Raw genomic sequence first — 15,964 nt, forward strand, 5'->3', positions numbered from 1 at the left:
ACATACTTCCGCTGCTAAGCTGATTCTTATAGGGTAAATGATTAGTATAGAATAGCACGAAAAGAAAAAAACAAAAACAAAACATTATTATAGTCAGATCCAAATAATACGATAGATGCGCATATAATTTGATGCAGAATCCACACAATTTTGCTATTATTCTCTTTAAGTTGTGAAACGGTGAATCGGATCAAATCTTCATGAACGATGATCCCCTTCCTTCGACATCTTTAGAGTCCCAGACGTCATAAGCGTCATTTATGGTTTTCTGGTTTTTTTTTAATGTTAACGTCCATAACAACTTATTTTGGGGAACCACTGAATTCATTATCTTCGGTATACATCTTCAAATGATTGTTTTGCCTGATTTATACACCTGTCGTTTGAGAATGGTGTGATTCTTCAATTTCTTCTGCATTGCAATCCCGAACAACCTTCAATACTTAAATTCTTGTAACGTCTTCTCTTGGAAATACTTCGAATCCATGATCCAATAGTCAGATAAGTGTTGCACCTTTTGTTACTTTAAATAATACCGTTTTTAAGACCGAATACGTCTTCGAAATCAGGTTCACTCTTTTCGATATTTTGTTATATATAATAATAACCTAACCTCGATATCAGAGTTATCGCTTGCATATTCGGACGGATCGACAGATAGACAGTCTGTAAGCAAAGCATTAATTGAAACTCATTTTCTTATTTTTCCTCAAAGATTTACAGTTCAGGCAAAGTATTGTCGCTTATGAGTTTAAATTTGTCCACATATTTGATAAACATTCTAAATAAGTCTTCACTGACTTCATGGTTTATTGTATTTTTGTTACGAAGTATATTTATCTTCTATCATCCATTCAATTCATTCTCAAAATGTCTTTAATATAAATGCAACATGCTAGTGAAATTTCCCAAAGCTTTTGGGCATAGCAGATCTTCTTTAGTTCATTCCTGAAAATAAAATATTTAGCCTATCCTTAGGCGTTGAAAGGTTTAAATTTCAGATATACATATCTTACAGCTAGAGCTTAACTAACGTATTTTTTAAGTTTTGCCTAACGAACTAACCTCAAACAATTTATTCATAAACTTTAGATCGCATGTAAACTGTTTTTGAATCTATAATAAGGCAAAGTCTTTAAAACATAGTTGTTGTTTTTTCATATATCAAGTTGATATTTCATATATTACCCGATTTATAAGCTATTAAGCCCATCGTATTTTTGAAAATTCTATAATTAGGTATATGGGAGCTAGGGGCACTGAGATCTTTATATCTGATATCCGGGGCATTGAAAAGTTATAGTCCGCTTTCGGCGATTTTTTCACAAGTGATGCCACAGATCTCTATCGGGCGTACTGTGTGAAAGACTAAAGCCCACCGTCAACAAACTGATTGGGCCTTATCAGTGTAGCTTTAGACCTGGAAAATCACCAACTGACCAGATATTCACCTTCCGCCAAATCTTGGAGAAGACCCGTGAAAAGAGGATCGACGCACACCATCTATTTGTCGATTTTAAAGCTGCTTTCGACAGCACGAAAAGGAGCTGCCTTTATACCGCGATGTCTGAATTTGGTATCCCTGCAAAACTAAACTGTTTTAACCAACACTAAAAGCTCAGTCAGGATCGGGAAGGACCTCTCCGAGCCGTTCGATACCAAACGAGGTTTCAGACAAGGTGACTCACTATCATGCGACTTCTTTAACTTGGTGCTGGAAAAAATAGTTCGAGCCGCAGAACTAAACAGAGAAGGTACAATTTTTTATAAAAGTGTACAGCTACTGGCGTACGCCGATGATATTGATATCATCGGAAGCAACAACCGCGCCGTTAGTTCTGCTTTTTCCCGCTTGGATAAGGAAGCGAAGCAAATGGGTCTGGTGGTGAACAAGGAGAAGACGAAACATCTCCTGTCATCAAACAAACAGTCAGTGCATTCGCGTCTTGGCTCCCACGTCACTGTTGACAGTCATAACTTTGAAGTTTGAAGAGTTTTCGAGAGAAAGGTTTTGCGGAAGATTTATGGTCCCTTAAACATTGGCAACGGCGAATACCACAGAAGATGGAATGATGAGCTGTATGTGTTGTTCGACGACATATTCATAGTCCAGCGAATTAAATGACAGCGGCTACGCTGGCTAGGTCATATTGTTTGAATGGACGAAAGTGCTCCAGAAAGTGTTCGATGCAGTACCCGCTGGTGGAAGCCGAGGAAATGGGAGACCTCCACTCCGATGGAAGGACCAGGTGGAGAAGGACCTGTCTTCACTTGGTATTACCAATTGGCGGAGAGATGCGTGGCGCGCTGTTGTGGACTCGGCTATAATCGCGGAATATATAAGATGGAACATGTGTGCCAAGTTTCGTCAACGGGATTATGACTCGTCTCGTCACTCTGGTCATTTTGATATATATAACCTCATATCTAACTCGTTCAGTTTTTTGACTTACAAACAACCGTTATGTGAATAAAACAATAATACTCTCTTTAGCAACTTTTGTTGCGAGAGTATAAAAATAATATATCTTTATTATAGATTTAGTATAATTCTAACTTGCTACTTAACACAGATACATACATACATATACAAAGTGGTCTTAGTTGATTGCTGCAAGTATTGCCTACTTTTAGGCATCACTCCAATTTCGCCTTTTCTACGAACTTTGATAATGTCGCGAGAAAACTTCAAGCTAAGCTTAAATGACGGTTTACATCAACAGAACACTGGGATCTCAGCTACAACTACACAATTTCTTGATTTACAAATGATGAAGAGTGACAAGCGCGTAGCACGAGATATGTAGATATTTTCTCAGTTGTTTTTTGAAGCCCGTATGCTAACTACTATGTCTCTCGCACTGTCGCTCTCAATTCACTTTCAAACATAATCAATTGTTGTCATTTGGAAAAGAGCAGTGCATGGGAGGGCATTATGTCATCTGAGTTGCAAACAATTTGAGCCAGAGGCAGGCGTGCGAGCAGTGAATACAATGTGCTTGTTTATAAATAAAAGCTTTTTATACGCTACACTCACACCTTGGCGACAACACCTTCCGATTGTCAGAGAGCTATCACACATACCTATATGTATGTATATGATAATACATAAATACAAATAAATAAGTGTTGGCTTTTTGTTTATTAACAAATTGCCAGCGATTTTCGCGGTTTTGACGAACATTTTGTGCGCTCAGTGTTTATTTGGTGCTCCACACCGCCGGTTGCCTACAACGAAAACGTGAAAACGAGAAGACGTGGCGCAGTGAAGATAACTAGAAAGTCGAAAAACACTTGAAGGCACGCTATTCGGCTATCATTATCATTTCGATTGCTGCTATTGTTGTTTCTAATAAAGTGCTTTTTTTTCGCTGCTGTTATTTAGCTTGAGGTTATGTGGTGTTTACAATTAATTAATTTTTATTTATTGTGAAATAAGTGAGACGCAAAAAAGAATTGTATAAAATTACCAAATTTGGACAAAGTGACAAAGCAAATTTAAAAATAAATCATATTAAATCGAGTGGGGTTGTGTCAGTGGTGGTTTTTAGCATGAATTCAATGTGGAGAGTGGGCAATTTTGCCAAACATGCAGCAACAGCAATAACAACGCCATGCTATACTGGATTGAGCGCTCGTTTCCGGTATGCGAACATCGCAACAGGTGCCGCAGAGCCCAAAACACAGCAACTAGATGAGAAGTCAGCGCCGGCGACAGCAACAAGAACTGTCGAAGCGGCTGAACCAGCTCCAAGCTTTGACCAGCAGCGCGATTCAAATAAGGTTAGTGTTAGTTAATGTTATTATTATTATTAATTAATATTATTATTGTTATTGTTTTGTTATCAGCTTATTTTTAGTGTTATCCGTAAGCAATGATAATACATTTTTTTAGAATTTTTATGAGTTAAATTTTTAAGTTTTAATATTTTTTGTTTTGAGCCTAATTAAAGAGACATTAAACTTCACAATCAAAAGTTTTCGTAAAATTCAGTTAAAAAGTTCAAAATTAATATACAAATTGTTTTTGTTGTTTTTTGCGTTTTTGCGTTTTTTTTTCAAAATTTTAAAATTTTGATTTATTTGATTTCTAAAAAAAAATAGTGCTTTAACAAACAAAAGCAATAAAAAATCAGCAATCAATCACTGAATCATATATTACTGAATTAAACTCAAATAAATACACACAAAAACCCCGCTCAGCAGCAGTTTTCAACTGTATTGGGCGCTCGTTTTTTAGCATAAAAACCATATCTGCATACACATTACTTCGACATATGCGGTTCGTAGTTGATTTAATAACAAATTGTTGATATTATGTATTTTTAGGCACAGGTTAAGCCGATAAGCAGTCAACCGTTGACAGATACTTTTGGACGACACCACACATATCTGCGGATTTCATTGACCGAACGCTGCAATTTGCGTTGTAAGTAAGCGAATACATATTAGTGATTAAATGTAAAAATGGCATAAATCAACATAAGTCAAAGGAGATACATTTAGTTATTCTAAACTATTTATTTGAGACTTGATGAAATTTTGTATATTGCAGAATAGCCTCGAATTACTATAAAATATAGTATATGTTCAATATTATATATGTTCAAACTTCTTGCTACAACACTAAATAGCTATTCTAACTAAAGTCAATTTAAACTATTTTAATTTATAGTGTTTTTGAATACATATATGACTGATATACATAGATATATGAAATATTTAAATGTACCAATCTGTACCAATCTGTATATCTACATACACAACTAAACAACATAACTCGATTTTGAGTAATTCTGAGACTAATAGTATTATGAATGTCTAAAGTAAATTTAAAAAAAATATGTATTTAATTATGTATTATTATAAAACTTAATTACTGATGCATTGTTGTTGTAACGGCATAAAAATTTTAAAAATTGATGTATTTCAGTAATAAAGCATAAATTTGCACAATTAACGCTATTGAGTTTAAACATTACAGATGATACAAGTTTGTGAGCCTTCATACATATGCACACTTATTAATTGAATATTGCAGTATAACATTGAATTTCAAATTATATAATTATTTCTAATTGCTTATTATACCGCATAAATACAAATAACAACTATTTCTTTCTGTTACATTCTAGCAAATTGTTGAAAGGTGTTTATAGAAATCGTATTTTCAATTGATTACTAAGTGAACTAGATTTTAGATAAGATAAAACATGCATATATATGAATAATAATAGTAATATGTATACATATGTTCAATTTAATACATACAGACATAAACACATTTCCATTTGAGTAGTGTATTTTGACAGCATTTCAACTCGAAAGATAAATCTTAACTAACGCTACTATTTTTAGGCCAATACTGTATGCCAGCTGAAGGTGTACAGTTACAACCGAAATCAAATCTACTAACCACCGAAGAAATTCTCTACTTAGCGCGAATTTTCGTTGAGCAAGGTGTGCGAAAAATTCGTCTCACCGGCGGTGAGCCCACGGTGCGGCGCGATATAGTCGATATCATTGGTGAGTACACAATCATACATATATACATTTAAATGTACATATGAAATTAAAATCAATGCATTTACACATTCACAGCACAAATAAAGTCCATACCTAAGCTGGAGAATGTTGGTATTACCACAAATGGCTTGGTATTAACACGTCTCTTACTGCCAATGCAACGTGCCGGCCTGGATGCGGTGAATATCAGTTTGGATACATTGCGGCCTAAACGTTTCGAGGAAATCACACGACGCAAAGGTTATGAACGTGTTATAGCCGGCATTGATTTGGCAATACAGCTGGGCTATAAGCCGAAGTTGAACTGTGTGCTCATGCGCAATTTCAATGAAGACGAGATCTGTGATTTTGTCGAATTCACCAAAGATCGTGCGGTCGACGTGCGTTTCATAGAGTATATGCCATTCACGGGCAATAAATGGCAAACCGATCGATTGATTTCTTTTAAGTAAGTATAAATAAGCCAGACAGATCTGTGAAACCGTTCAATCCGTTAGATAGCGCCAAATTTAAATAATCGTATTTAATTCTTATTCGGGTTTGATTCTTATGCGGAATGTGAATCAACAAGTTTATGGGGGTCTAATGTTAGGTAGCCCAATAGTCAAATTATCAAATGTTATGTATATATGTATGTGGTCTGATATTATTTAAAACAGCTTCGATTCATTGAAAGTGCTTAATTCTATCAAGCTGAGGTCCTTCGTTTAGAGAGCCCTCCAAAAATTACAAAATCCAAATGGATTTCCCGGATTTATGTGCGGCCACTGACCGTTCTCGGCAGCAATCCTCTAAAGTATTTTGTATTTTTTTCTACCGTTATCTAGATACGATTTTAAAGATATTTTACTTCATGAGATATTTTAGTAGATTCCCGAGTTTAAGAAGTTTAAAAATATTTAAGTTTTCATTTTTATTACTTTTGCGCTCCATTAACCTAAGATCCGAGAAAAAGATTTATGAAAGCAATATTAATTAGGTAATATTTATTTATATTTATCATATTTATAAATAGAACAAATATTTGCTTTGATAACTTTTTTATTAATTTATTACTAATAGCTATTAATTTTAACCAATTGTCAAATTTACAGAGAGTCATTAGATATTATTCAAAAAAGATGGCCCGACTTTGCGGCGCTGCCCAATGGTCCAAATGATACATCAAAAGCATATGGCGTACCTGGCTATAAAGGACAAGTGGGCTTCATAACATCTATGACGGAACATTTCTGCGGTTCATGTAATCGTCTGCGACTCACCGCTGATGGAAATATTAAAGTTTGTCTATTTGGCAATAAAGAGTTTTCACTTCGTGACGCCATACGCAATAAATGCTCCGAAGACGATCTGATTACGTTGATTGGAACGGCAGTGAGCCGGAAAAAGAAGCAGCATGCCGGTTAGTAGATCAATCATTAAATAGATTTTTTGTTAAATATTTTTATTTCGAAAGTATTTTCGAACATACATACATATGTATGTATACAAAGATAGTGTGCAAATTACTAACTATTGGCTGGTAAAATATGAAATTAAAAAATTATTTTTCATTTTAAAACAGATTTTAAAGCGTTAGGTTACTAATTTGCACACACTAAATGATCATTGGGTGATTAATCCATCTCATTTGCATTATTGCAGGCATGTTGAATTTGTCACAAATGGAAAATCGTCCAATGATACTAATTGGTGGATAGTTTTATGTGCCCTTAACAATATACAAACATAAATACCTGCGACCGTGGCTTAATAATACGATAAAGGTTAGTGCAAAATAAAATTAACCACCACAAGCTAATAAACCCATATTTATTTACATATATTTATTTTAATGTTAACAACCTAATTAAACACATATAATTCACAAAATACTCCTTTCTTTGCAGATAATTTCATGCATGTTAATGTCACAGCACAAATACAACAAAACTCTCGCAAAACTTTTGAAACCCGAAAGCATCAAAGGATTCATTATCAAAGGTTAAGTAGCCCTATTCCAACACCAGACAAATTACCTATTTATGCTAGTCTAATGAGCATACAGTCAACAACAAAATACCTGACCCAAGCGCGCTATTTCGGTACAACGTGCTCAAATAGATGCACTGACAACAACAGTGCAAATTTAACGCATGTGGACAAAACTGGAAAGGCTCAAATGGTAGATGTCACCACGAAGCAAATCAGCGAACGCGTTGCAGAAGCACGTGCCACCGTATTAGTGGGACCGACTATTGCGCAACTCATACACACAAACAACATGCTGAAAGGTGATGTCCTTAGTGTGGCTCAATTGGCTGGCATAATGGGCGCGAAAAAAACGTCGGAACTCATACCGCTATGTCACAATATTTCATTATCTTCGGTAAAAGTTGAGGCGAAATTAAATCTTGAAAGTAATAGCGTCGAGCTATTTGGCCGTGTGAAGTGTACCGGGCAAACTGGTGTGGAAATGGAGGCACTTACCGCTGTCACCTTGGCGGCGCTTACGGTTTACGATATGTGTAAAGCCATCTCACATGACATAACAATAACAGATATAAAGCTTTGGGGTAAAACAGGGGGTAAAAGAAATTATGAACGTAGTAAGAATTAGAACAATTAGTTTAATGATATACATATGTACATATGAATTTGTATACAGTCAAACCTGTATAAGCGAGAGTTCAAGGGAGCACAATCTTATTATCGCTTAAAGAGGTTTCTCACTAACCCGAGTTTCTCGCTAATGCACGTACATATGTAGTGTTTTTCTCTTATAGAGGTACACAGCAATAACAAGTCACAGCAAGTACGAATGTAGTAAATATGTACATATGTAAACTCACTCTGAATTTCATTCCGCGATTTTCCGGATTCAAACGCATTCACTATTTTAAGCTTATCACTTAATGACAGTACTTTGATTTTTCTTTTTGCAATGATGCAGAGCAGAACTTTCCTTCGCAATTGATAACTGTAAACTGAGTGAGTCCGACAAACAGGACGGTAAACAAGCACACGTGTCCATTCGAAAAGAATGTCATAGAGTAACAGCATTTTTAGTTTCACGAAATAGAATTCCACGAAATGTATACAAAACAATGGTCGGAAGTTTCACAAAAGCTAAGAATAAGTAATAAAATTGCAGATGTTAAACTTGTAAATAAAGTTCCTCTCTCGCTTATAGAGACCAGATAAGTAGCAGTCTCACTTACGGAGGTCTGTGAGGCAAAAACGACTCTCTCTTACAGAGGTTTTTGTTTTTCACTAATAGAGGTTTTGGAAGCTTAAAATGACGGGTCCTAGCTATTACTCCCACTTATAGAGTTTTCTCACTAATCCAGTTCTCACTTATCCAGGTTTGACTGTATTTCACTAGTGATATTATAGTATCACTATTAGTACAGTAGTAATGAAATTAACGTATTATGAAATAAAAAAAAAAAATGTTGAAAACTAACATTTCAATAAAAAGTCTAAATTTGACATGAATGAACTATACAAACATCACTTTCTTGAGAATCAATCACAAAGAAGTAAATATAATGTTCACCAAAGATTTGAATTAGTTCAGTGATAAGGCATGCTTTAGATATTTCACAAAATATTAACGTTTATGCAACGGCGTTATTATAGTGTGAGGTATTTTTTTTTATTTTAGACCCTTAGACAATTTAAATAATTTTAATATAAGGTGAGGGAGTGTATCCATTCTATTTTTTATATATTATTACAAGTCATTTTTTGTTTTTAAAAAAATATTTTAATTAAATATACATATACAATTTTAATCAATGAAAGTGTTTATTTCTTCGCAATCAACTTTCAATTTATTATGGAAAATAGATTAATCTTCAATTCCATGCATCAGAATTGAAACACTTTTCGATCTAATGAAAGTTAAGCTTATTACAGAAACTAAGTGTAATTGTTATCTTTGATTATTGAGAATTCCCACACTCATTGCAGAATTATGAACGAGAGTTGAAAGGACATAACAATACTTAGTCAATGCCCACATCACACATCATATTCTTTTTCACCAATTTTTCGTTTAGTTCGACACCAAAATATTTCGATTTTCCGATTTTTTTTCTTCCTCTTCACTTCGTGGTTGTTCATTGGACATTTGCTCGCCGCGTATTTTAATATTGTGCTCCTCTTTGAATTTATTAATCTGTATTCCTTTTGCGGTGAGGTCCTCATTGACGCGTGTGATCGTCTTCTCAATGAAGTCTTTATTTTCAATCAGCTGTGGTAGCACATCTTTGACGGTTCGTTCTGCCAGCACGCCACCAATCAGTCGGAAGCATTTACGTTCTGGATCCACTGTTTTGAGGGTTTCTATCACAGTTCTAAAATGGAATGTTGCTAACTTTAGAATTTTGAAAATAGCATTGGAGGTACGATATATCAATTAATTGAGGTTAAGTCCTCAGACATACTTGTGTTCTTTCAGATCCATTTCCAGCGTATTTAAATTGTTTACCAGGTTTCGTTGTTCATTTCTTAGCTGTTGGAACTCTCCAATAATCTTCTCGTTCAATTTGGCTTCCTTAGCTTGTTCACTGGCCATTGTTTTCTGTGATTTTGTTAACAGATGCACGGAAAACAGTAAACTTTTTCGGCAGAATTGCGTCTGGTAGTGATTACTAATTTCAATATGAAATTTGACAGCAACGATTTCGCCGTAAACAGGGTTGCGACACAACTCTTTTAAATATCACATTATTTTGTCTTTCTTTCTGATATTTTAACTTTTTCCACACAAATACCTTTAGGTAAAAATAATTAGTTGTTTAATTTTTATATACTGTTTGAAAATGAAATTTCTTTTCTTATAGAAAAATATTATGAAAATTAATTTTAGTCCTTGCATGAGTATTCAAAAATTACTCTGGCAACACCCAATTCCTTCGCCACTAGAAATAGGCGACAAATTCGTCATAAATTGTTGTCTTATCACTGCACAATTTTTAATTGAAGTTATTGGTATTCCCATACTATCTTGTGTGATTCAGCCTACACTTGGAAACTACTGCATAAGAGTATTAAAAATGCTGCAAAATATAATTGATTTCTGCAATTATTGGTGGTTCCGATACCTTATGGTCACCGAGCTATATATGGTGGAAAAGTGGGAACGTGTAACAATTCGTAAGTTATCATCTACTAGCTCGATATTAATGAATTATTTTTGATAAAAATTGTGTATTTTTACTTTCAGATGTGATATTTGCTGTGCTCTTCTGCTTATTCTGGTACTTTAATTACTCAGTGCTTTTATCGTTTACGGGAAATATATTTGGTGTTACACCCATTTCCTCCATTATTGATCAGCAGACTAGTAAAATCGCATAACTATAATGATTGCGGGTGTGATAGCCGGTAGAAACTGAAACAAACCCATGTGGCGAGGTGGAGATAAAAATTAGTTAATATAAGTGCATTAAAGTGAAAATAAAGATTTCTACACAACCGTATTGCAAGTTACACATTGGAATAATTATCTTAGAATATCAACACCTGTTGTCGAGTCCGAGCAAGTAAGAAAATGTCGTAATACCAAAATATGAAATGTCAGCAGTTCTTTAAAAGTAGTAATAGAAGATTGTGTACTACTTTCAATAACGCTTACCAACTAGTATGCTAGAGATATATAACAGTGATCAAATAATAGTTTTGTTATATTTATTTTTTAAATAATGAACATTTAACTCATTAAAAGGCTGTAGATGTAGAAAACCACTATGTAAATGCTTATTGTTAAGCATTTCAGAGAAAAAACTTTAATGATTTTGTCCACACCTGAACTTTATACATACATACATTACATATGTAATTAGTTTAAGCAAGCAATTTCCACATTTATCAAATACAAATAAAAAAGTATTAAAGGCTATTTTGTCCAAAATAATCAAAAATCTTTGGGTTCAATAGTTTAAAAAACAAAAATCACTTAATTTTCATGAAGTATTTTAAATTTAATCTATTAAATTTCTAGTATCAGTCAATCCAGCTCTTTTTACCAGTGTGTGTTTATACAACCACTTCAAATTTGAAGACTTGTATGTATATACGGTTTCATCATAATCTCGTTTATTTCTCTATACAATTTAAGTATATGTATATTTTAAATTAACTTTCTAAATGTAAGTAAACATTAAACACGTTTTAGGAGTAAAACTTCTGGCAAATAGATTTTTGCAAGTTTTTTTTCCACAAAACTTTCGTGTTTTTCTTTCAATGTAACCGCGTTTACATCGAAGTCCGATTTCTGGAACTGTAAATTTGACTTGTCTTCACTTAATTTTATATTATAATATTTGCAGTCGGCTAATAAATCACTGACGTCTTCGTACAACGTCAACTTGCATAAAAAGCTGGCAGGCACGAATAATTGTTTACTCGTATATGCATGTGCGAATACTAAGTACACCTTTCTATAAAAAGTAAAAGGATTAATATATTTCATGTATATATATATCATATATATATATGCAGATTAATTCCTTACCGTCTCAATGTTTGTAATTTCAGAGCAGCTATTGCACTTAAAATATGTGGCAGTTTTTGTATACCCACTAGCACGCGATAGAAATTTCCTTGATAATAGTTCATAGCTATTTGATAAGCTAAATCGAATGTTTCATTCTTGCTAAAGTTTAAATTTTAAACATTATTAGGCAATTTGTATTTGTATTGCTTTCGCTTCAATATCTACCCGACTTCCGTTAGCACACTTAGGGCACGATTAAGCGCTTCGTTAGTTCCTAAATTGAAAAGCAGGTAGATCGCTTCAATAAAGCTGCGCCTACTTAACTCATTCAAATTCAGGCTGTTAACATCAATGTCGTCGTAGCAACAGAGCACACGTTTCAGACACTCTTGCAAATGTTGGTTGCAAATTTTCGGATCGAAATTATCTATTTGCTCCTCACAAAGCCTGAAAAGTACATTTTTATTTTTAATAGAAGAAATACATGCATATATAAGTGTACCTGTAACGACTGTAAGCCAAAAACATTATCATTGGTTCTAATAACTTTAAAGTTTGTCGTTCATTATATTGTTGCATGACTACCTCCTGTCGCACTGCACGCAAACGATCAAATATGAAATCATACATGAAATTGTATGATCTCCGCTTGTCTAAAATTATACTAGAAATGACATTGTTTAAAATTGACACTATAGCATTTATCTAAAACATACTCTTTTAATAAGTACTCCAGTGTTCTTTGTAAACATCTTTCGGAGCGTAAGTCCTTAGCTCTAGGTGTTTTAACTCCCGCAGCTGAACGTGCAAATGCCTTCACCAACTGCCCTGGCACATGCTTTTCGCCGTTTTTCAGTTCATAGTAATGAAGTAGTCTCTCTTTTATACGTCTACAAAGAGATATATAAGTAAAATATTAAAAGTGCATTTAAATTTGAATATTTCAATTGTGCAACTTACAGTTTGGCCTCAGCATCCGGACAAAATAATTCACAAGTGCCTGGGAAGAGAACGAAAATAATTTATGTCTTACAGTATTATTTATATTGCTTACTGCTTAAATTACCTTTAATTTGGTTCGACATAAGTATTTATATATTAAACTGAAGGGCAGGTGTTCAGCGAATAAAACACCTAATTGCATAGGTACAAAATTTAGCAAAACAAGTCGAAAACTGCAGTTGATCACAAACAAAACAAACAGCTGTTGTCAAAAGTGCGTCGAAAACTTAACCCTTGAATAAACTAAAAGAAATGTTGGCATTCATGTATATCAACTTTCAAAAATTATGTATTCCTTCCAATAAAATATACATAAATTAATATTTAATTTTTACAAACAATCACAAAAGTTACATATAGTTTTTTAAACGAAAGTGAAGTTTATTAATAATTACAATTTCGAGTTATACAGAAAATCAATGGCAATCATAATGCTGCTGCACAGTCAGCTGTTATTTGTTTTGTTATGTGCGTTCCTTCTGGTTTGGTACATTTTTGCATTAATTCAATCTTCCAATAACATAAATCTTTTAGATAGTGTCAAAATTATCGCGCTGCAATAATTCGGTTTAAATCTTATTTTAAATGTTTATTTACACAAAATAAAGTGTGTCAAACAAACTTGTACCTCGTCCCAATGCTTATATAATTTGTAGTTAAATAAAGATATGTTGTTTCTCTTAAATTCTGTGGGAATCAAAAACCAACACCAACTCCTGCATTCAACATGGCCAAATACCATTTGGCGGCATATAAGCACAGAACTTACAAACGCTTTGCGTCCATTTTATTTTGCCGTGCATCCAGATCTATTTGGACAGCATCCAGTACAACGTAATGTTAATGAGAATTCATTGAAGCTGTTGAGTGCACACATGGAGTCACTATGTGAACAAAAATATCATGCTTTGTATGAAACTAAAACGTTACAGTTCTATATACGTGATGGTAATGCTACAAAACGTGATACCTTCAAATTGATCAAGGTAACATTGGATCGCAATACAAAGGATCCAAAAATGGTGGTACAACGTTTGTTGGAATTATGTAATCTGCCAACGGATTATGTTAAAAAAATAAAATCAATGCCGGTGACGGCAGCTGCTAGAGCAACGACAAACGCTTCAGGTTTTTCATATGCCACAAGTCCATTTAAAGGTGGTGGCGATTTCAACTATGGAACACAGTTCTCGTCATTTGAAAACGCTTTCTACCAAGTAAGTCACCAAGTCAAGGTGTTAAATGTGATATGATTTTCTAAGATAAATAAATATTTATGCTTTTTTTTAGACAAAAGAAGAAGAAAAGAAAACATTGGACTCATGGCTAAAGAAAAATGCACCGTTGGCTAAGGTGCGCTCAGCTGAGTTGGATGACCTGAAAGAGGAGGTGAAAAAGTTACAACAAGCTGTAACAAAGCGTTTGCAACTGAAGGATATACGTTACGATTGTGGTTGGAATTATGAGCATTTTCGTGGTTGTTTAAAATCTTTGGAACGCATGACTGACCTGCACTCCAATGCAATGGGTACGTTAAGAAATCGTATATTAGTTTTTGCACCATTCACTGGTGTGAGCTTAGAGGGGCACATTATGTTGTTTACCGGCGATGTGCTGACAAGTTGGATCGATTTCATTAAGAACATTCCACAACATGATGAGTTTTTAAAGCGCATCCCGCTCTATGAGAATACGCTCTCACAAGTTTTGCGTAATATAAAAATTGGACGTAGAAAATTTATGCCCAAGCAGCAGGCACGAGAATATGCAGCGCATTTGAATAAGGTGACAACGACACTCGGCGATTATCTGACTGTCAATAAATATCCAAAGTCATGGCCGGCTACACTAGCCGACTATGAAATAGTGGTGGAATCAGAGGCTGGTCCTTTAATGGTGAATCCCACGGGTCAATTGATAGCGCCAGCAACATGCCCGGGCTTCATGTTAATCGATTTTATTACCATCAACTTGGATTTGGCTAAAGAACGCACCGAAAAATATCAAACACAAAAAACTGTGGAGCTACAAATGACGGCACAATGTATACAAAAATTACGTTTACACACCTTGACCAAAGATGATTCCGTTACGCCAGACAAAATGATAGAAACGATGCATAAACTATTAAAATACGATGATAAACAATTTCGGCAACTAAATTTGCACATAACAAATTATTATTCGGTATTGACGGACGGTATTGTGTGCATACCCTGGGATTTTTCGCCGAGTTAGCACACAAATTAATATGTATTAATGCGCCAAAATTCAAACTAAATTAATTTTAACGATATGTGTATGTATTTATATAAATATTTGCATGCGTTACCTCAATAGTTAATGATCACTTTATAGCAAATGACGACTGTGCCTAAATAAAAACCAAACGATTTCTACTGTATCGAACATTAAGATAAAAATGTGCTCTTATCTTTTTATTTTTATTTTTGTATTATTAAAACTGTTTTTTTTTTTTGTTTTCTTGGAGTAGAGATTCGTTAACATTGGATATTGGAACTAATTTTTTCCGTCATAAGTAAAAAATGTGTATTCTTCAAATTTAGAATTTAGCCTGAAAATTGAAATATTTTAATTCGAACTTCGAAAAAAGTACTAAAATAATATTATTAATTATAGGATAGCTACATCCATATAGTCTACATTTTCCTCTTAATTTAATAGTGAATAAAACTTTTTCGCAAGCTGGTCCAATACCCAGAAAAAAAGATTTTGTTATATAGTGTAATTATTAACCTCATTATTGAATATACATATATTTCTTAATTCCTTATAAGCTAAATAGAAAACAATTCTTTATAACATCTCAATCTTCTAAAGGGTTTTTCAATAAGCGCGCGCTAAAAAGTTAAAAAGTCAATGAAATTTATTATTCTTGTGAAAGTACATTCGATGCCATTATGTATGGAATTCGATTTCCTTTGCATGGCC

At 33.9% G+C, this 15,964-nt stretch overlaps 5 protein-coding genes across 6 annotated transcripts; 3 read left to right on the forward strand and 2 right to left on the reverse strand.

The window, feature by feature from the left end:
- The first annotated feature begins 3,013 nt into the window (after positions 1-3,013).
- On the forward strand, positions 3,014-8,599 carry Mocs1_1 (molybdenum cofactor biosynthesis protein 1). 2 transcript variants are annotated; one of them, XR_003753366.2, is made up of 7 exons: positions 3,021-3,783; positions 4,330-4,429; positions 5,359-5,526; positions 5,602-5,974; positions 6,621-6,928; positions 7,171-7,292; positions 7,416-7,515. XR_003753366.2 is itself a non-coding variant. In XM_011197556.3 (6 exons), exons 1-6 carry the CDS (start codon positions 3,553-3,555, stop codon positions 8,123-8,125), a joined length of 1,890 nt encoding a protein of 629 aa, XP_011195858.1. In that variant the 5' UTR covers positions 3,014-3,552; the 3' UTR covers positions 8,126-8,599. The 2 variants fall into 2 exon arrangements, 1 of the variants encoding a protein (XP_011195858.1); XM_011197556.3 differs by lacking the exon at positions 7,171-7,292 and having other exon boundaries at positions 3,014-3,783; positions 7,416-8,599.
- A 113-nt stretch (positions 8,600-8,712) lies between these two features.
- Positions 8,713-10,171, reverse strand: LOC105220960 (probable prefoldin subunit 2). Its single transcript, XM_011197555.3, has 2 exons — positions 9,957-10,171; positions 8,713-9,866 (listed from the first exon to the last, which is right to left on the reverse strand). Exons 1-2 carry the CDS (start codon positions 10,085-10,087, stop codon positions 9,566-9,568), a joined length of 432 nt encoding a protein of 143 aa, XP_011195857.1. The 5' UTR covers positions 10,088-10,171; the 3' UTR covers positions 8,713-9,565.
- A 253-nt stretch (positions 10,172-10,424) lies between these two features.
- Positions 10,425-11,004, forward strand: LOC105220959 (uncharacterized). The gene is made up of 2 exons (XM_011197554.3): positions 10,425-10,668; positions 10,739-11,004. The coding sequence occupies exons 1-2, from the start codon at positions 10,569-10,571 to the stop codon at positions 10,870-10,872; spliced, it is 234 nt and encodes a 77-aa protein (XP_011195856.1). The 5' UTR covers positions 10,425-10,568; the 3' UTR covers positions 10,873-11,004.
- On the reverse strand, positions 10,792-13,241 carry LOC105220958 (germinal-center associated nuclear protein). The gene is made up of 7 exons (XM_011197553.3): positions 13,077-13,241; positions 12,971-13,010; positions 12,727-12,900; positions 12,513-12,674; positions 12,236-12,457; positions 12,029-12,169; positions 10,792-11,954 (listed from the first exon to the last, which is right to left on the reverse strand). The coding sequence occupies exons 1-7, from the start codon at positions 13,093-13,095 to the stop codon at positions 11,675-11,677; spliced, it is 1,038 nt and encodes a 345-aa protein (XP_011195855.1). The 5' UTR covers positions 13,096-13,241; the 3' UTR covers positions 10,792-11,674.
- A 197-nt stretch (positions 13,242-13,438) lies between these two features.
- LOC105220957 (T-cell activation inhibitor, mitochondrial) lies at positions 13,439-15,435 on the forward strand. Its single transcript, XM_011197552.3, has 2 exons — positions 13,439-14,229; positions 14,303-15,435. Exons 1-2 carry the CDS (start codon positions 13,681-13,683, stop codon positions 15,248-15,250), a joined length of 1,497 nt encoding a protein of 498 aa, XP_011195854.1. The 5' UTR covers positions 13,439-13,680; the 3' UTR covers positions 15,251-15,435.
- The last annotated feature ends 529 nt before the right edge of the window (positions 15,436-15,964 follow it).

Source organism: Zeugodacus cucurbitae, chromosome 4, assembly GCF_028554725.1.
Source record: "Zeugodacus cucurbitae isolate PBARC_wt_2022May chromosome 4, idZeuCucr1.2, whole genome shotgun sequence".
In the NCBI taxonomy this organism is placed as follows: Eukaryota; Metazoa; Arthropoda; class Insecta; order Diptera; family Tephritidae; genus Zeugodacus; species Zeugodacus cucurbitae.